The sequence below is a fragment of the Podarcis cretensis genome, assembly GCF_951804945.1.
Source record: "Podarcis cretensis genome assembly, chromosome: 5".
NCBI classification, from domain to species: domain Eukaryota; kingdom Metazoa; phylum Chordata; class Lepidosauria; order Squamata; family Lacertidae; genus Podarcis; species Podarcis cretensis.
In genome coordinates, this window is record NC_137174.1 from 95,866,051 (window position 1) to 95,888,165 (window position 22,115).

Sequence of the window (22,115 nt, forward strand, 5' to 3'; positions counted from 1 at the left end):
CTTCTGATTAAGCATCTCAAAGTGATTTCACGGTACAGTAAAAGCCATATGCAAAACAACTGCATTTGTGAAAAGAGTTAATACCATTGGATATATAAAAACAATTTCAGCTAAATTCAGGTACTGACTGCGATAAAAGTAATCACTTAGAAGGCATGTTTGAAGAGGAAATTCTTCAACAGGTGCCAAAAATACAATAAAGACAGTGTCTGTTTACTTAAAAGTACGGTAAACCTTGCAATGATACAAGTGTACAGAGAGATCCACTAGCACTTTACCATGCTAGCTCACCATGCTATACTGAACCTTACAGCATGTAATCTTCAGCTTCTCTGCTGATAATCTTGCACTGAGCAAAACCTCTTCTCAGTACATACATACATCCCTTAAAGAAAGGGAGGGTGGGTGAGTCTGTAAATAAAGTACTGTGTAGCTACTGACTGTCTCTTTCTTCTGCGCTGCGGTGCCGGGGCGAGCCGTTGTGTGCTGTAGCGTTGGCAGCTCAAGCCTTTTTGCCACCCTCCTCAAGGATGGCACCCGGGGCGGAGTGCCCCCACCGCCCCCCTTCCTACGCCCCTGCCATTGGAGGCCATAAAATCGAAGATGTGCTGACCTTTAATATCTAGGTGTAATTTTCCAGGCTTCTGGCTCAAGGAAAGCCCATAACATTCAAGTAACCAACAATGGTAATAAATAAATAAATCTGTGCATAACTTCCTCAAATTTCTCCAGACTAGGGGTGGCCACTACACTCACGCAGCTCCAAAACTATACCAGGCTAAAGTTTTGGCCCAACTGTTATATGGAACCATTTTAGGACCACCACCTTCCCTTTTCTTCTGTTTAGAGCAAGTTCATTCATAATTCCTAAGAATGGTGGTACAAGTCCCTAGAAGTGTATCAGACGTCATGTTATGACTGGAGATTGCGTTGGTTAGAGTGGAAGCTAAGGTGTGCCTCACTTCCATAAACTTCTGGCTGAAGATCTGCTATTTCCCACAAGGTGTCCCCCATCCTATATTTATGCATCTGGTTCTTCCTGCTTAAGTGCAGAACCTTACATTTGTCCCTATTGAAATTCATTTTGTTAGCTTGCGCCCAGTTCTCCAATCTGTTACGGTCATTTTGAATTCTGATTCTGTCTTCTCCCAGCCCTCCCTGTTTGGTGTCATCTGCAGATTTGATGAGCATCTCATCAATTGCTTCATTCAAGTCATTTTAAAACAACAATGGGCCCAGGACAGAACTGTGCAGCACCCCACTTGTCACTTTTTCCCAGGATGATGAGGAACCATTAATGGCTACTCTTTGGGTTCCATCAGTCAGCCAGCTACAAATCCACCTAACAATTACCTAGTTCAACCAACATTTTACCAGCTTCCTTGCGAGAATATCATGGGGGTCTTTGTCAAAAGCCTTACTGAAATAAAAATACACAATATTCACATCATTCACCTGACCCACCAAGCTTATAACTCCATCAAAAAGAATTGAGATTCATCTGACATGACTTACTTTTGAGAAACCCATGCTGGGTCTTAGTAATCATAGCATTCTTTTCTAAGTGCTCACAGACCAACTGTTGAATTATCTGTTCTAGGACCTTCTCTGGTATCGATGTCAAGCTCACTGGTTGGTAGTTACCTGGGTATTCCTTTTTTGCTCACCTCCAGTCTGTAGGAACCTCACCTGTTCTTCTGCTTGAAACATAGCTGAAGAAAGCTTTTAAAATTATTTTTAACCTCTCTTGCAATACTCAACTCATTCTGAGCATTAGCTTGCCTGACATTCACCCTGCATCTGTTAGCTACCTGTTTATGCTCCTCCTTTGTGATTTCCCATTTTTTCCATTTCTTATATAGGCAATGATCATTGCACATGTGCTTTACCACAACCTGGAAGTAGCAGTAAAAGGGGGTGGGGTGGGTGTAACGGGGTGGGCTTATTTCAGATTTTAATATTGCACAGCTTGAATTGACTGGATGGATAAAAATTGTCTAGACCCATCTGTTTGATTCAAAACTTTAATTGTGGAACAAAAAGCAGTAAATGATTCAACCAAATAATTCCATATAATATCTTGTGCCGTCCAGCACAGGCTCGGCATCTTAGAAATAAAAGATAATTCCAAACAGACCTAAAAGCTGAGGCCTCTCTCTTCCTACAGCTTCCAGTTTGCCTGAGGCTGTGCATCTTACTCTCACAGAGCATAAGAACGACTCAGCCACCACCTTTCCAAGATGGCGAAGTTTTAATTCAATGCCTCTTATGTGATCTAAGGTTAAACACTCATGCGTTAGGTAGCAGAGGACAAGAACAATAGTTAATGATAAACTCATCTAGGCACTCAGAGAGAGCTGTTTCTAGCTTAGTACACTCAAGTGGAATTTCTCCATTTCAGTGTCAATTAAATTATTATACTTAGCAGGGCTTACATGCATTCCACTGTTGCACACAATGACCCAGAATGCAACTCCTATGCAAATCGAGGGTTGCCTGTACACACCCTTCTGAAATTTCAGCTGATCTGTAAGCTCCTTATGCAGCCAAACCAGTTTCTTTAGATGCCTCCCAATTTTCTTTTTTGTTGGAATTGTCTGCATTTGGGCCTTCAATATTTCACCTTTAGGAAACTCCCATCCATCATGGACCCCTGTCTCCTTGAGTGCTTCTGACCATGGGATCTCACTCAGTAGTTCCTCAAACTGGAGGCTTCTTCCCCATGAAATCCCTTGGTGCATATATGATAATAAAAAAAGTTTATAACTTGTTTTTTAGATTGTGCAGTATTGAGCCCCTGTTCTCAAGCACATCATAGCAAATTATCTATGGTAATAAAACATAAAAGAATCTGCCCCACTCCCCTTAATTCCAGTCAACAGCAGGCATTGTCCTTTCATATTGTTTAAATTCCAAAGAAAACCTTCAATGTCCCGATCCTCTGCAGAACAGCTGATTTGTTTGTAGCATCCCTTCCATATCTTGCCCAAAGAGTATTTTAAAAACTCAGATGTAGCTACAAACCACATAATTAAAGTAGCACCTGAGCAACCAAGGGAAAGCCACAGAATTCGAGAATTCAAGAATTGGAGTTGAAAGGGATCTAGTCCAACTTCCTGCAATACATGTTGGATGAAGAGAACAAGAACGATGTAGAAATTTACAGCAAGATATAAGACGCTGGAAGTATTATTTTTTACAGTATATGCTTTACGATGAACTGCTACGGGGAACAGCACAGAGTTTATAAGGACGGGGATGCATTGTCAATGCTGTTACAGGTTCTTTGTTGAGTTTCTTTGCTTCTGGTATGTGGAAGCTGAATGCCCTCAGCAGGCTGGTGGAAAAGATGAACAGCTCAATCCTCGCCATCTGCTCTCCAATACACGCACGGGCTCCTGAAGAGGAAATAAGGAGAAAGTGGGAAGTGAGCAAAACATTTCCCACCAAATCCATCTCTCAGCAACTAGTTTAAAATCTCAGTAAGGAATCTGGGTGGGCCAAGTTTCCTACCTACCACCAAAAGTGGTCTCATGGAAAACCCCACTGCTATAAACCCAACTTTAGCAGTAACTTTAATTTTAACTGTCATATGATTCAAGTGCCACCAATAACTTTCACCAAATTTAGACAGTTGCAAAAGTATAGCTATCCACATGTTCTGCATCCTGAAAACAAATTCAGTAATACTATACATAATATTTTGGGAGAGCATAAGATCCCCCCCCCCCATTTCTCATGAGGCTAATGGAACTTCAGGTATTCTTCCTTAGAGACAACCAAGTATAGGGATTCTCTGTCATAGAAGAACTTGGTTTGGGAAAGATGGCATTAAAAATGGGATCATTGTAGTGAGTTCTGCCTCCCGGAATTAGCAGTTTCCTTTTAAATTATTATTATTAAAAAATGCATAGGCTCTCCATTGTTGATCTTCTTCTTAGTCTGTTTTCCCTCAAATATATAAAATCATAGAATCATTAATTCTAGAGTTGGAAGGGACCCTGAGGATCATCTCGTCCAACCCCCTGCAATGCAGAAATATGCAGCTGACCCATACAGGGACCAAACCTGCAACCTTGGTGTTATCAGCACCACAGTCTCATCAACTGAGCTATAAGTTTGGGGGCAGAAGGATCCCCTAAACTTTGGATCATTGTAGTAAGCTCTACCTCATGGAGAGCCTGATCCTCCTCATAATTTCTAGGTTTAGTAAATGTTAGAATTTAATCAATACTTGGAGTGTTAAGAGAAGGTTCCAGACGCTGAATATAGCAATGTCAAAAATACTGGTCAAACCAGATTTTTTGTCCTAAGAGATCCCCTGGCAGAAGAGCCATCCTGCAGACCTTTGCATCGAGAAACACCTTTAAGATAAGACCTTTAAGCTGTGCACCAATCATCTCTATGGAGCAGGCATAAGCTATAGATGGGGACTGCTCTTTCTGCTGTTTGCTTAAATTGAATGGGAAAGTGCTGACAGCCTCTTCAGAAACCTCCCATCTTCTACCAGAGCTGGAGCTCGAGGTCCTGTGACTATTCTCAGGCTTTGCTGGGAGGCTGATGATGAAAGTCTGATAGCTCAGTGTGACACACTCCATCAATTGACTCACTAACCAGGAAAAGGAAGAAGATGAAATCACCTGTCCCAGATATATGCAGGGAGAAGAGTTCTGTTCATCTCTTTCCTGCTGCTGAAGAATAGCATTAACAGTCTTCTTGGATTACAGCCTAGATTCAGCAGCTAATTATTTGCATTCTCCCCAGAGTTTTGACAGCTGACAGTAATGCTTCAAAAGTGAAAATGTATCCTAAACAATTCATTTGAAGCCATGTTCTATGACTTTTCTTTACATGGCTTGCCACTGTTCTCAAATTTCAAGGCGGTCTTTGAGCATCTTACTGTTTTCAGTAGGTTTCACAACATGCTGTCTAGAGTTACCATTAATGTATAGATAGCTTGCCAGTTAACTGGCAACAGAGGTTGCTTAGAAGTATGTGACTCAACCCTCCCCCCCATGTTTTCCCTTGGGTTGAGAAGGCTACTGTGACCTGTTTCAGAGTCTCTACGTACTTGCAGGTAAAGGTAAAGGGACCCCTGACCATTAGGTCCAGTCGTGACCGACTCTGTGGTTGCGGCGCTCATCTTGCTTTACTGGCCAAGGGAGACTGCGTTTGTCCGCAGACAGCTTCTGGGCCATGTGGCCAGCATGACTAAGCTGCTTCTGGCAAACCAGAGCAGCACACCAAAATGCCGTTTACCTTCCTGCCTGAGTGGTACCTATTTATCTACTTGCACTTTAACGTGCTTTTGAACTGCTAGGTTGGCAGGATCTGGGACCGAGTAATGGGAGCTCACTCCGTTGCAGGGATTTGAAACACCGACCTTTGATCAGCAAGCCCTAGGCTCTGTGGTTTAGACCACAGCGCCACCCGCGTCCCACGTACTTACAGAAGAAGACACAAATTTGGATTAAATATGCATACACTTTATTCCATATGAAAAGTTGTATTCTCTTTCACAGGTGGGGTGGACAAAGGACTCAGTAATAATGAATGAGTCACACACAGGTAATAAAAGACAAAATGCCAGCAGGTGAAGCTTTCCCATATTTGTATATCTATACTAGAAAAAGATTAACCTATTGAATATCTGCCTGCTACACAGCAGTTATTTATTCTTTCTGCCTGCCCTGAGATCTCTCCTCTTTCCAATACCCAACCGCATTCACTCATTGGCTAAAAACACTGCAATGTGGGAGTAGGATCGTATCTCACAGAGCAATTGTTTTAACTGCTGCTTGTAGTGTTTGCTTCATAGCATCCATTCTACGAGATGAAAGTTCATTTCTGTTGGCTGTGTGCCTGGTAGTGCAATGCCACCTATATTTTGTACCCTATCACCCCTTCCTGATCAAAGCTTGACCTCACTGAAGCAACCCAGTAAACATGGTTATGAATCACTTAATCATTTACCTGCTCCGAATGCCAGAAATTCTTCTCTAGCCACAAAATTTCCATCCTTGTCCAAAAAATGATTTGGATTGAACTCTCTAGGATTCTCCCATTGTTTCGGATCGTAAAGAACAGAGCGCAGATCTGGAATAACAAAGGTTCCCTGCAAGGAAGAAACAAATGACTCAGCCTACATCCAGGCAGGGCATTATCTTGCAAACGGGTTGTTGAGACCCAATTTTTCTGCATACTCAGTTGGCACAGGCTCATTGCCATTTTGCTGCTTGCTGCCTACACCACTGGTTGAAGGCTAGCAGGAAATATCCACAGTATGTATTTTTATCCCTCCCTCCCCCATTCCCAAGTAGTTTACAAGATTAAACCTCAGATTTCTTGTTCATTTTTCTTTTTAAAAAATACTTTTGCACAATTCTGATTTAACAGAATTGCACCTGGAGGCATGGCTGGGTTATTGTTTTGTTTGTTATTATGTTATGTATTTTTGTGTTTTTACACTGTAAACTGCTGTGATCCTTGGATGGAGGATGGTGTATAAATTTAATAAATAAACAATAAATCTCTTAATATAGAAATCAACTTCACCAGGCTCATGTTATCTTCAGTCCACATAATATATAGAGAAGAGATGTGGAGAGAATGTGCACAGTGGACCCAAATGGCTATGAAGCAGAGAAAGCAGAGTCTGTACCTTGGGAATGGGATAACCAAGTATGTTTACATCCTTCACACTCTGCCTAGGTGGCCCAAAAAGCAATATATATTTAGCACGCTGGATCTCATGAATCACTGCATTGGTATAAGGTAGTTTATTACGATCTTGATAGGAGATTGAGTGAGAGGAACCAAAAACATCTTCCATCTCCTTGTAGACTTTATCTGAGGGAAAAGAATATTTACTCACTTGTTCTTACATAACTCCACAAACTCCAAAGAGAATTTCATATAAAGCTTTCTAACCATCTTCATTCAGAGCTAAACAACGGACTATTGGAATGTGAGTAATATTTCTACATGCACCTTGATTCTCTTCAATAAATCTATGTATGAGAGCTTTGTGGACTTTTATTGAATACTATCCAGATTGAGAGAGAAGTCTCAGGAAGGAATAGTAAGAACGAGTGAGTTCACCCTTCTTTCTAGGCTTGAAGAATTAGACTGAAATTAGATTGCAAAGGAGGAAGGGAGGTTTCTTCCTGCTCTGGGCAGAGCCAATAGAAAGGAAGTATTTTCCAGATTGAGAGAGAAGTCTCAGGACAGAATACAGACCATTTCATTCCTGGATCAGGATGGGCTGTTGCTGTCACTGAACAGGTCTCTCTTACCCTGGGCTCAGACTTTGGTAATAGGGTGCCCTAAACAAGGACAAATTCCGGTGCCCGCTTCCCTCTTGCTTTCTGTTCTGTGCATGTTGTCCAGTGCTCTGTGTCACAGTTTCTCCACCCTTGCCTTGGCACCCTGTGTGGGGAACTGCCCACACTGCCCTAAATCCGGCACTGCTCTTACCTTGGACTTCTGGATGAATTGCAATAAGGAGCATTGCCCATTTCAGAGTAGAAGCAGTTGTCTCTGTCCCTGCACCAAAAAAATCCAGAATGCACTCAGCCAGATTATCTTCATCATATGTAGTATAAGGATCATTCTGGGTCTGTTAAGGATAATAATAAACATTAAATTTATTTTACAACAGACTTAAAGCATTTCACTTTTTGGTGTTCATGAAAATTCTTCAGTATTTTTGTGCAATTTTCTCTTAATATACACATTTTTGTATTCAATATTGCCTAACCTAGTATACACAGCTTGGCAAAGCAATTTCTTCTAATATCAAGCAATTTTGTGTGTTGTTTTAACTAAGATTTGCATATATTTGCCTACTTTAGCCAAGGGTTTGCATTTTTGTGATGAACAGATTTCACATACAGTGAGGATATTGTACCTACTTTCTCAAGCTGAAGTAGATAGAAATCAATGTAGTCCTGTGGCTCAGTCAGGGAATGTTGCTCCCTATGTTTCTCTATCTCCTTCAGCACAATGGAAATTGCCTTATCATAGGCAGAAAATATCTTTTTATGAGTTCCTGGGAGATATTGCATGATCCATGGGAACATTTCATAAAGCTAAAGGGAAGCAAAATCCAAATGTTTATTTATAACTCGAAAAGAATAGTACTAAATATCAGAGGTACTATCTGTCCATGACTGCAAAAAGAACAACTTATGGAAAATACTGGGGGAGAGAAAAGAAATGTCACCCAAGATCTGAGGACCTTGAAAAACAGAAGAATATTCCCACCCACTCCCCGTCTTTAACCCTTACAACAACCCTTGTGAGGAAGGTTAGGCTGAGAAAGAGGGACCAAACAGGTATTTAAAGCCAGGCCTTCTCCATCTATGCCCAACACTCTATCCACGACCAAAACGGTTTTCTGAGTGCTACTGGCCATGGGTTAGGGCATTGGGGAGATCTGTCTGGCTCAATAAGGAAGGGGGGGGGAAGAACTCACAGCATGGAAAAAGCTGCCTCCAAATTGTAAGCTCATTTCAAGTATCTCCAGCAGTCTCTTAAAGTTTTCATCATCTGTAGATAACTGGTTTCCAAATGTCAAAGCACATATTACACTGGAGATTGACTTAGTGATTGGTACCGATGGATCAAATGGCTGTCCTGCAAAAGAAGTTATTTACTGTCATATTACTGTCAAGCTGATAAATTTCACATTAGGGTTGGAAGGATACTGGAATCTCCAGCAATAATTTGTTCCAGAAGAAAACAAGCAAAATGCATGTCATTCCACCCCAACATAGATAGATCAAATAAAGGTTTCAGCAGACTGGAATGTGCCAGCATTATCACCCTTGTATCACATACCCTTTGAATTTGCAAAGACCTCCACAAGACGATGGGCTGCCTCTTCTATTTGGTGCTCCATGCCTTTCTTCCCCAGCCCCAGCTTCCGCATAGTAGCTATACCAAACCGCCTCTGCTGCCTCCACGTGTGACCATTTGAAAATACAATGCCTGAAGCCATCAAGAAACGACAAATTATTGGTCACAAATACTCATGCCCGAAAGATTGTTGGGTTGGTTGCCAGCTTAGAAGAGGCCAAATTAAGTGCTTATGCATGCAAGAAATGCAAGGCTGGTGCTGAACCACAGCAAAACTAGACAAGATGCCTTATAATTACCTCCTTGCCCTTATGTCTAGTAAAACTAGGAACTATTATTGCTGGGGTCAGCAAACTTTTTCAGCAGGGGGGCGGTCCACTGTCCCTCAGACCTTGTGGGGGATTGGACTATATTTTTGGGGGAAATAACAGCAAAAGATAGGGAATGTGACTGGATGGAGGAAACTATACTGTGTACTGAGAGGTGGCAAACTCCTTTGTTATTGTACACCAGAAGAAATAGAAGCTAAAGTGGAGCCGACTTTGACAGTTTCTGTCAACAAGGTAAAATATAACATCTGCTACTCAAGCTAAGTTACAGTGCTCCTTTTGTATGTTGTTAAGCTAAACTGCCCCTTCATGGATCACTGCCTTGCCGTGGCGAAGGGGCTTGAAGAACTCAGAGAAGCTATGAACTATGCCGAGCAGGGCACCCAAGATGAACAGGTCATAGTGGAGAGTTTTGACCAAACGTGATCCACCTGGAGGAGGAACCGGCAAGCCACTCCAGTATCCCTGCCAAGAAAACTCCATGGACAAAGACAACAGGCATATAAAAGTTATGACGCTGGAAGATGAGCCCCTCAGGTCAGAAGGCGTCCAACATGCTACTGGGGAAGAGCGGAGGGCAAGTACAAGTAGATCCAGAGCTGATGAAGCGGCTGGGCCAAAGCCGAAAGGACGCTCAGTTGCGGATATGCCTGGAAGCGAAAGGAAAGTCCAATGCTGTAAAGAAAAATATTGCATAGGAACCTGGAATGTAAGAACCATGAACATGGGTAAGTTGGAGGTGGTCAAAAATGAGATGGCAAGAATAAATATTGACATCCTGGGCATCAGTGAACTAAAATGGACGGGAATGGGTGAATTCAGTTCGGATGACCATCATATCTACTACTGTGGGCAAGAAACTCGTAAAAGAAATGGAGTGGCCCTCATAGTCAACAAAAGAGTGGCAAAAGCTGTACTGGGATGCAATCTCAAAAATGATAGAATGATCTCGATACGAATCCAAGGCAGACCTTTTAACATCACAGTAATCCAAGTTTATGCACCAACTACTGGTGCTGAAGAAACTGAAATTGACCAATTCTATGAAGACTTACAACACCTTATAGAAGTGACACCAAAGAAGGATGTTCTTCTCATTATAGGGGATTGGAATGCTAAAGTAGGGAGTCAAGAGATAAAAGGAACAACTGGCAAGTTTGGCCTTGGAGATCAAAACGAAGCAGGGCAAAGGCTAATAGAGTTCTGTCAAGAGAACAAGCTGGTCATCACAAACACGCTTTTCCAACAACACAAGAGACGACTCTACACATGGACATCACCAGATGGGCAGCATCGAAATCAGATTGATTATATTCTCTGCAGCCAAAGATGGAGAAGCTCTATACAGTCAGCAAAAACAAGACCTGGAGCTGACTGTGGCTCAGATCATCAGCTTCTTATAGCAAAATTCAAGCTTAAACTGAAGAAAGTAGGAAAAACCACTGGGCCGGTAAGATACAATCTAAGTCAAATCCCTTATGAATACACAGTGGAAGTGAGGAACAGGTTTAAGGATTTAGATTTGGTGGACAGAGTGCCTGAAGAACTATGGATGGAGGCTCGTAACATTATACAGGAGGCAGCAACGAAAACCATCCCAATGAAAAGGAAATGCAAGAAAGCAAAGTGGCTGTCCAATGAGGCCTTACAAATAGCGGGGGAGAGAAGGCAAGCAAAATGCAAGGGAGATCGTGAAACATACAGGAAATTGAATGCAGATTTCCAAAGAATAGCAAGGAGAGACAAGAAGACCTTCTTAAACAAGCAATGCAAAGAAATAGAGGAAAGCAATAGAATGGGAAGAACCAGAGATCTGTTCAAGAAAATTGGAGATATGAAAGGAATATTTCGTACAAAGATTTCCATAATAAAGGACAAAAGTGGAAAGGACCTAACAGAAGCAGAAGACATCAAGAAGAGGTGGCAAGAATACACAGAGGAATTATACCAGAAAGAAACGGATGTCTCATATACCCCAGGTAGTGTGGTTGCTGACCTTGAGCCAGACATCCTGGAGAGTGAAGTCAAATGGGCCTTAGAAAGCACTGCAAATAACAAGGCCAGTGGAAGTGATGGTATTCCAGCTGAACTATTTAAAATTTTAAAAGATGATGCTGTTAAGGTGCTACACTCAATATGCCAGCTAGTTTGGAAAACTCAGCAGTGGCCAGAGGATTGGAGAAGATCAGTCTACATCCCAATCCCAAAGAAGGGCAGTACCAAAGAATGCTCCAACTATCGCACAATTGCACTAATTTCTCACGCTAGCAAGGTTATGCTTAAAATTCTACAAGGAAGGCTCAAGCAGTATGTGGACCGAGAACTCCCAGAAGTGCAAGCTGGATTTAGAAGAGGCAGAGGAACCAGAGACCAAATTGCAAACATGCGCTGGATTATGGAGAAAGCTAGAGAGTTCCAGAAAGACATTTACTTCTGCTTCATTGACTATGCAAAAGCCTTTGACTGTGTCGACCATGGCAAACTATGGCAAGTTCTTAAAGAAATGGGTGTGCCTGATCACCTCATCTGTCTCCTGAGAAATCTCTATGTGGGACAAGAAGCTACAGTTAGAACTGGATATGGAACAACTGACTGGTTCCAAATTGGGAAAGGAGTACGACAAGGCTGCATTTTGTCTCCCTGCTTATTTAACTTATATGCAGAATTCATCATGCGAAAGGCTGGGCTGGATGAATCCCTAGCCGGAATTAAGATTGCCGGAAGAAATATCAACAACCTCAGATATGCAGATGACACAACCTTGATGGCAGAAAGTGATGAGGAATTAAAGAACCTTTTATTGAGGGTGAAAGAGGAGAGTGCAAAATATGGTCTGAAGCTCAACATCAAAAAAACGAAGATCATGGCTACTGGTCCCATCACCTCCTGGCAAATAGAAGGGGAAGAAATGGAGGCAGTGAGAGATTTTACTTTCTTGGGCTCCATGATCACTGCAGATGGTGACAGCAGCCACGAAATTAAAAGACGCCTGCTTCTTGGGCGAAGGGCAATGACAGGCCTAGACAGCATCTTGAGAAGTAGAGACATCACCTTGCCAACAAAGGTCCGTATAGTTAAAGCTATGGTTTTCCCAGTAGTGATGTATGGAAGTGAGAGCTGGACCATAAAGAAGGCTGATCGCCGAAGAATTGATGCTTTTGAATTATGGTGCTGGAGGAGACTCTTGAGAGTCCCATGGACTGCAAGAAGATCAAACCTCTCCATTCTGAAGGAAATCAGCCCTGAGTGCTCACTGGAAGGACAGATTGTGAAGCTGAGGCTCCAGTACTTTGGCCACCTCATGAGAAGAGAAGACTCCCTGGAGAAGACCCTGATGTTGGGAAAGATGGAGGGCACAAGGAGAAGGGGGCGACAGAGGACGAGATGGTTGGATAGTGTTTTCGAGGTTACCAGCATGAGTCTGACCAAGCTGCGGGGGGCAGTGGAGGACAGGAGTGCCTGGCGTTCTCTGGTTCATGGGGTCACGAAGAGTCGGACACGACTAAACGACTAAACAACAACAAAATGAACGAATTCCTATGCCCCACAAATAACCCAGAGATGCATTTTAAATAAAAGGACACATTCTACTCATGTAAAAACATGCTGATTCCTGGACTGTCCACAGGCTGGATTTAGACGACTATTGGGCCAGATTTGGCCCCCAGGCCTTAGTTTGCCTACCCATGTATTATAGCATCTTATTTGACTGGGCATACAGAGAAAGAGGACACCGTATCAGAACTAATTTCAAGTACTCTTCTGTCTGGTGTGTAAGAGGCACTTAGTCATCACCCAAGGTGTCCAGCTGTAGCAGTTGACGCTCTTTGCTATTATTTTTAAGTAATTGGTAATTATTCATTATAGAAGGGTTACAGATAAATCCGTAGAAGATTGGGTTTTGTTGATTACCGGTAGTTATTAGAATTGTGACTTCTTAACATGGGGTACCTTCATGCTCATTGTACCAGCTCCCTTAAATTCTAACATTTTTAAATATTACTTAAATGTTGTTAAGTGGTCGACTTTATACACCATTTCCCACTTTCTTTTTAATACTAATGCTCAGTTAAAGTGTTTAATGTTAGAGTATAAAGGGACTGAAGGGGGCAAAAAAGTCTAATAGTGGATTATTGCTGCAGCTCCTGATGATAATAGGTTCTAAATTTAGCTCCATAATGGTTGCACTCTACAGTAACAAGAGCCTGCTGGCTCATCCTCCTGTCATAGTGGCCAACAAGATGCTCGCTGGAAGCTCACAAATAGGACCTGAGTTCAACACTACGTTCTCCTTCTCTTGTTTCCAGCAATTGGAATTCAGAAGCATACTTCCTCTGATTGTGGGGAAAGAGCTTCACCATGGTGGCTAGTGGCCATGAATAGCTTTATCCTCCCTGAAAGTTGTCTAGGCGAGGGCTGCCATACTGGGATTTTAAAGGTGGAAGTGACATCCAGGGGGAAAGGCGGTGGTTAGTCCTGGATCTTTGGTAAGTTAACTGAAGATTTGTGTTTTTGTAAAAAAAAAACACCACCCCCGAAGCTCAACAATTTTGGGGTGTTCCTAATTTGGGGGATCTTTCAGAGTGTCTTGGTTTTTACTTTGTGAAATATGGCAACCATATCTAAGCATCTTCCACAGCTCTCCAACTTGCCTTCAGTAATTGAATTCAATAGTTTAATTTTTGCACTGTGTGAAGTACTTTTGTTTGTCTGCCCTCAATCTTCCAACTCTTATGAGTTCCCTGGGGGGAAGACAAGTAAAACACCTTATTATCCACAACTTACCCCTTCCTTTTAATGTTGTTCTAAGGAAAGGGGTCACCGGTCGGTCAACAAAATCTTCCTCATGGTTGATCAGGGCTTCTTTCACAGCTTCGAAGCCAGACAGTACTACGACAGGTAGAAGTCCTATTCGTATAGTGTAAACGTTTCCATATTGCTTTGCCATCTGCCATTGGGATCAAAGTGGAGGCGAGAAGCAATCATATGGAGGAGGCGATTTCAAGTTAGTATGTGACCTACACCCTTCTTCAGCTTCTGGCAGGGTGGAGCTCTCCACTCCCTTTTAAACATAAGCTACTATTTTAAAGTAACCACTTACATTTCTTCATTCAATAATCATGTAATAACCAAGCATACACAACTTTGTTAACAAGAGCACCTGTATCTTACTAATGCCTTACCATGCCATGGAAAAAAGGGAAGTCTCTGTTATGGCGGGGGGAGAGGGGGAACCTCTGAGAAAGTGAAGGACAAAGCATATTGCAAGATAAGAGAGATATAATATGGAAAGAGGGTTACAGTCTTAAGTCCACAGTTTGGGAGGGCTACTAAACACCCATTTGTTTTATCTGGCCTTCCCTTGACTAGTTTGTGTCCTGTTTGCTGGACTGGAGCTGGGGTAGAATGTATTATTTTGGATTTTTTAAAAAAATATTTACTTTGTATAATTGTAGCCTTTTTTCATGTGCGCTGCTGTGGGTGGGCTTTGCCCCCCAAAGCAACATAGAACTGTTAGGTTTTTTTTAAAAGGTTTTTAAATTGTTTTTCAAATTACTTTAGAACCACAAAGAGAGATGAACAGTAACAAAACAAAACAAAAAATTATACTGTATCCAGCTAAATGCAGGGCATACAAAGCCTAAACATATTAAATGATACCACCCAATCTAAGATCAAAACATCCATATTTCTCTAGATACGGGATAGATACTTGTAAATCTGAAACTATAATATATGAAATAAAATCCCAGCATACTGAGTAAAAATGACCAGAATCTTCCTGTCCCTTAGAGACCCCTAATGTATGGAGTCTTTAGGACAGGCATGTCCAAAGTCCGCTTTGGGCGCTTAATCCGGCCCTCCGGTCAGTTTAATCCAGCCCCTGTGGCAGTTTATTTGCTTGGGTAAAATCCTAAAAAACCTCAACATCTTGAATCCTAAAAAAAGTGCAACAACTTTGGTCGGCCCACACAGCCCTTCACTTCATCAAATCTGGCCCTTTTTGACCCCACTGCTTTAGGATATATAGTTTATTTACACATATATACAGCTTGAGCCTACGATGGAGGGGCTCACAGCATTAACACCCCAAAAGGGCCTTGCTCCCCCCCCCATAGCCACAGCCTTGTATTCAAACAGAAATCAAGCATCACTCTGTCTCTCTGGCTTCCCAGCCTGCTGCTTCTAGCTTCTAGCTCACATCACTCCACTCTCAGTCAGTGAGGGAGGCTCACGCATTTCCCACTGGTGTGGAGCCACTTCCTTTGTTCCCTTAATGGCTATCACCTCACCAGGAATTTTAATCCTTGCTTATATTTTAATACTTCCTTGATCCAGGGATTAGAAGGGTCTGTTGCATACAGCCTACTCCCTGCCGCCCAGCTCATAACAAGATACTTGGTTGAGTCTGAAGTGAAAAGAAGGTTGCCATTACTTTGCACTTTGTACATGGCTCAGAAACTTGGTGCAGAACACTCCTGTCTCAGCAGTGTCTACACTGGCTTGGTCATGTCTACAGAATGGAAGATGGCAAGATCCCCAAGTACATGCTCTGCGGAGAGCTGGCTTATGTACCAGGCCCAGGGGCAGACCAACACTGTACTAGTAAGATGTCTGCAGACCTGACATGAAGGCTGGAAACATCAACCCTGCCATGTGGAAATCCCTTGCAGATGACCACAGTGCCAGGAAACGATCAAATAGGTTGTGTATCCACAGCAGTGACCAGAGGAAGAATGACCTCTGGGAGGAATGCAGAGAGATGAAACGCCATGGTGCATCTGCAGCAGCACACCTTCATCTGCCCCAGCTGCAACAAAACATGTCTCTCCCATATCGGCCTCTACAGCCACAGCAGGTGTTGCAACCTTTCAACAGTTTAACTTTAGCTCCAAAGGCACACCGCCTTTAAAGAGGTGTGAGATGCATGTCTTTGATAAAAAGCTGTGACTCGTAGAGTCTATACACCTTCTGAGTCACTGCTTGTTGTGCTCCTTGATGACTGATTTGGAAATGCTGGTTCAGTGGCATATTGTTTATTGACTGGGGATTTTAGGTCAACTTGCTGGAGATTTTGGAGAATTTTGTAGTTGAAGCAGTTTCAGTATTAGAGACTGATAAACTGATATGGGCTGATGCCTTATTGGTACTTACCATCCAGCTATCCCAGCTGAGCTGGGAGAGCCACAGTTTTCAAACCTCTGTCATACAGAAAACCCCGCCTTCCAGGGCTGGCTCTGTGTAAAGTTAAGGGTCTCCTTTGCTACTATGCTCACAGGCAAACTGGAGCTGAGTTAGTCATTTTATGATTGTAAAATAAAAATAATCATTACTGTTGGAGTTATAGGCAAGCAGAAGATTTTTGTTTATTGAGTAAATGATATGAAAACTGACCAATAATAATTGTGCATATAAATTTACTATAAGATACATAAAATCAATAAAAACTATCAGTACTTTTATTGAACAGTAGACTAAACAAGTCACTAAGTTTTTTTTCTCCTAAGCATACAATCTTATAGCCAAGAGTCTTTTGACATCTTAAACTGTCAACACATTAATAATAATAATAATAATAATAATAATAATAATAATAATAATTTATGTATATTTTTCTGGGTTGCCCCAGCCACTCTGAGCAGCTTCCAGCAAATTATAAAACCACAGTAAAACGTCACACATGAAAAACTTCCCTAAACAGGGCTGCCTTCAGATGTCTTCTAAAAGTCAGATAGTTTTTATGTCCTTGACATCTGGTGGGAGGGTGTTCCACAGGGCGGGTGCAACTACCAAGGAGGCCCTCAGCATAAGCTTAATGAAGTTGTGAGTGTTTAAAGGCTCCACAAATCTCCGTGTTATTTTAGCTGCAAATGGGCTAACATAGCTCCCCATCTGGCAATTGTTGCATTACATTCCTACTTATTTTAGATTTCACACCTTGAAATGATTTATCACTGGATAATTTCTTCCAGTTACCAGTGGAAGAAAACAATTCACAATTCACATTGTGGGTTTTATTAATTAATCAAGCAGATCAATTAATTAGAAAGATGTACCTCAATGAAAGCATCTGAAGAAAGTCTGATCCCAAACCGCCACAGGCTTCCAATGAGAGGAAGTGGAAGAGGCCCTGGAGGATAGCATCTAAGTGACCAGAGCTGTCTCAGATAGGTCAGAACTGGGCATGGAATCTTCTTAATCCAGTCTCTCATTGTTTCCAACATCCTCCTGCCTTTTCTTTCTGTATCTTTGTATCTGTCCAGCACACCTGTGAGGGGTGAATGCTCTTTTCTCCTGTGGCTTTTTGGCTCTCTCAGAGATGTTGCATTCTGTCTTCGTTTCTCTTCTCACTGTCTTTTAAATACTATAATTAACATATTAGTAAGCAGCAAGGCCTCTTGAACATCTAATAAGTTTCAGAATGGGATCAGATAGGCATGTACAGTATTATTTCAGCACGTGTGGTTACTTCTAGACCTATTTATTAATTACTGTAGTCACCTTGATTTGTTTGTGCAAAGTTTGTGGGGAGGTTATAATATAACATAGGAAAGAACTGGTCTCCCACTCTTTTTAGTACCTTTTCATGTCACTGTTATTACTGCAAAAAGAAAAAGTGAAAAAGAAAGAAAAAATGAACCAAATTTCTCTCACAAATAAGCGACAATCTGGAAATGTTCTTAGTTGCTTCTGTTGGAAAGAGATTTCCATATCAAAGTCTAATATAATCCAAGCCAACCAGGTGATATAGATAATGGTGGTGACCACATTTATTCTGAATACAAACTTAACAACTCTTCATTAAATATACGTACACAAAAGCTGTCCTTTTATTTTTACACAATCTTTGGCTTTGCCTCCCCACAGTCTCTGTGATGATGAAAATTCCACAAAGTATGTTGGATATTCTGGCTTTGCCAACTAACTTCTATGAATGGGTACTTGATTCCTCACTGAAAACTCCACGAAAACTGATGTGTATTTTTGCACATGGCATCCATATTGAAACCTTCAGTTTGCAAATGTATGTATAACACTGATTGTTGTTTCATAGTGTAGATTCCATTTTTATGCCCTGCTTGGTGAATGGGTCAATCTACTTTCTGTCTATATCACTTCTTTTCATATGTGCTCAGGATAAGTCTTCTGTCCCACTACATTTTTTTAAAAAAGGAAGTCTGAGCGGAAATTCATATTGTTAAAATGCATGTATTTGAACATATTTTCCTCTCAATGTTCACATTTCTAAAATAAAAAATTCCTTCCAGTAGCACCTTAGAGACCAACTAAGTTTGTTCTTGGCATGAGCTTTCGTGTGCATGTACACTTCTTCAGATACACGGAATCAGAAGTCACCTGACCCTTATATATAGTGAGAGTGTGGAGAGGGGTATTACTCAAAAGGGTGGTGGGAATGGGTGATTGGCTGATAGGTGTGGTAAACCTGTTGACGACTGTTAACGACTGCAATTGGAATTACAGGAAAAAGCAAGGGGTAACATTTCTAAAGTTACTTTATTCTTAAATACATTTCAGAATACTTATATCAGTTTATTTTTGAGCTGAAAACAACAATGCAAAGTTAAAGAAGTGTGAAATCAGAAGGATAATTGTCTTATGATTTACACATTAGTCTAGGAGGATTATCCTGAGCTTTTGTTTGTCCTTCTTACCTGTCAGGTATTTAGTTGGGAGCAACCACCTAGAGGCATAAGCCAAAGGGCGAGAAACAAAAGATAACCTGTCACCCAAGAAATCCAGGTTATCCCTAAATCAGCCTTTCGTCCCAGGGTGCTGTTGGACTACAACTCCCATCTTCCCTGAACACAGGTTCTGCTGGCTGGGGATGACTGGAGTTGTAGTCCAACATTTGGGGACCAAAGGTTGAAAAAGGCTGTCCTAAGCTGTGAAGAGCATATTCTTCCTCTACAACATAGGAGCCAACTCCTAGGGACTAAGGTCCTGCCGCCGCCTTCCCCCCAATAAAATATTTGAGAGGGAGGCAGGAAATAGAACATCTGCAGTCTGCTTTGGGGCTGGTTCATGGATGTGAGGAGTCAGATAGTATTCCCTGGTCTTCTGAATAACATAGGGCTGCCGAACGTCCAGATTTTCCTGGATATTACTGGAATTTTGAAGGGGGAATTGATATCTGGAGGGGGGAGGGGAATTCATCCTGGATCAATCAAAGAAAAGCTTAGGGGTGTCCTGGTTTTTACTTTTTGAAAAAATGGCAACCCTAGAATAACATGGAACTTCACATCCACAAATTCAGGCTGTCTCTGTAGTGAGAGGCCAGGAAAATTGCATCATGGCATTATGTATCCACCTGTGCTGTGACAAAGGAATAAGTCTGTCTAAAAGTCCTTGGTCTCAAGCCAGGAGAATGAGAGGTGAAACCTGCATTTTGAATTGAGTCCAAAAGAAGACATGACGCCAGAGCAGTTAGCAAAATGCTGGGATAATAGGGCATCAGTGCCAAGTCCTGGTTAACAACCTTACAGCTGTCTTTTGGACTAATTGCTGTTTAAACCATCTTATTATTTTATTACCATATTTATGTTAAAATTCCTGATCTCTGATTGCAGTCATGGGATGGTTGTCTTTCACATGACGGTATTATGTTTTGACTCCACAGAGTGGAAAATGACAAAGACAGGATATTTGTGTTACTGTGTTCTGTGAAGTAGGACTATTGTCCTTTGTTTTGTTTTTTCTCTTTGCTGTCTGATGCTAGAGAGAGAGGGAGCCATGTTGCAGTGCTCCGTGTATGTTTATATGTAAATAAAGTAGATTAGCCAAAATGCTGAGTTGCTGAGGTCTGTCACACGCATGATGCGCAAACTCTGCGGATCCCTAAGTGTGCCGGTGTTGGTTGGCATCGGTCACTGTGATGTTTGGGCAGAAGAAAGCTTATGAAGCTCCCGAACGATCGAGCAGGAGGGAGGGAACATGCCAGTCGGGCCTGTGTCTCTGCCAGTCTCCTACTCGAGTGTAGGCCGAACTCCTGAATTTATAAACAGCTGTTTCCTGTGTGGCTTATGAAACAAGTAAAATGCAATATTAAAATAACAGAGAGTGCCTGAGGCTGTTCAGAAGAAACTAGGTAACCAGGTAAGAAAATCACTGTTATAGGTTTTGGGTGCCAGAGTTTGTGGGTGCAAGGTACTCCCTCGATTTAGCAAATGTTAGAATTTAACCAATACTTAAGAAAAGGAGCCAGTCATTTAATGTGGCAGTGTAAAAATACAGGCTAAACTTGTTTTCCTGGCCAGGGAATCGCCTGGAGGCAGTAATAACCTATTAAGATTGGCCATCAGTGAAGCTAAGGCTGCGTCAGATACTGGCTGGAAGATAGCCCGTAAAACAAAAGATTAGTAGTTTCTGTTTAGGATTGCAGTTTGCCTGATGTAAGTGAACAGGGGGACAATGTCCGTTTTGAAAGCTTAGCTGGTTCATATGAAACACAGCCTCTGTAAAGGATCTTAATATATGAGAAAGTGTTCTATCAGGTAACACTTTTATAGTTTAAATTGGGCCCAGAAAACTACTGAGAGCCAGTACCAAATCTTCAAAGGAAGCACTATGAATTGCATTCATCTGTTTCCCAGGCATGAATCACGCAGGCCAAACTAGGATTGCAACTAGTGCACCAGTATAAAATTGTTAAAGGCACAGCAGGTCAAGGAGGCATCCTGGAATAAACAAGGTGAATGTTGCTAACCCAGGCAAATGAGCCATAAACCAAAGGGTGTTCCATACTGACCTGAATTTAATTTCAGGTGCCTTGCATTTCGGCCTTTAAAACCACTCCTCTTACTGCAAAGTTCATTACAGTGCTGTCCTTGAATACCCTTAACTGATGTGACACATTGTCAACAATCTGTTGCTGAGGAGGATGTCCATTGTCCCTGCTACTTTTTATTTTGGTCTTAGGTTTGCTTAGAGACAATAGACAAGATGAAATAATTCTGGCGGTAAAGATTTAAAAAAAGAAACTTACAAGTTACATGCCTTTGCTGATGATTGGATGATAGTTTTGGAAAATTCACTACAGAGAGCAGGGACTCGTATGAATAAATTAAATTATTTTTGTACATTAGGCGGTTTTAAGATTAATCACCAGAAAATGATAATGATAATAAAGAATATGACAATGGAAGATCAAAAGCTTTTGAAGGAGAAAATAGGGTTTCAATTTGAGGAAAAAAGTAACACATTTGGGTATTATCATGACAAATGTGAATTGTATGTTGTTTCAAAATAATTATGTTAAGACATGTCCCATTGATTTTAATGTAATTTAAGCACAACTAACTTTCTCTCGCTTTAGGGCCCTTAATTGTTTGCATTGTTTATACTACCCCCTCCTTTTAAAAAAATAATATTTTATTAAAGTTTTCTTGGTTTACAAAGGTATGCGCAATGTCTCTTTTTTCAAGTGACATTTTCCATAGATCATTTTCATTTGTTGAGACATTAGGGTTACATTAGGAAGAAAAAAGGGGAGAAGAGGTGGCCATGGTGAGTGGGGGTGGGGTCGGGAGGCGATATTTCTATTTTGCTTAATGTATGTGTGGGTTTTTTGTGTCAGCGTCATTTGTGCAGGTTCTCTTTGCTATTCGCTTGTGTTCCTTTGGTGGTGAGAAAAATCGTGGTTGGCTTAGGGTGTGGTTGCTTGTTTGTGATTGGCTGTGTTGAACTTTGTTTTCGTGTGTGAGTGGGGTGAGTGTGTGTTTTTGAATCAGGTTAGCCATATTGATTCATATGCTGTTGGTGGATTCTTGTCGTTGTCTTGTTGGGCTGTGAATGTGATGAAGGGGAGCCATACCGGGGTGAAGGTATCGTCTTCTATTTGTCCCGTGTCAGTTTCAGTTTATCGGTTAATTTTTCTAGTAGGGCTGTTTCTCATACTATTTGGTACCA

At 41.5% G+C, this 22,115-nt stretch overlaps 1 protein-coding gene across 1 annotated transcript; it reads right to left on the bottom strand.

Moving 5' to 3' along the window:
* Positions 1-2,010: 2,010 nt before the first annotated feature.
* Positions 2,011-20,613, bottom strand: LOC307217047 (cytochrome P450 2J3-like). The gene is made up of 9 exons (XM_079978060.1): positions 17,246-20,613; positions 13,974-14,136; positions 8,842-8,991; positions 8,477-8,637; positions 7,914-8,090; positions 7,477-7,618; positions 6,662-6,849; positions 5,974-6,115; positions 2,011-3,398 (listed from the first exon to the last, which is right to left on the bottom strand). Exons 1-9 carry the CDS (start codon positions 17,411-17,413, stop codon positions 3,211-3,213), a joined length of 1,479 nt encoding a protein of 492 aa, XP_079834186.1. The 5' UTR covers positions 17,414-20,613; the 3' UTR covers positions 2,011-3,210.
* Between the last annotated feature and the right edge of the window lie 1,502 nt (positions 20,614-22,115).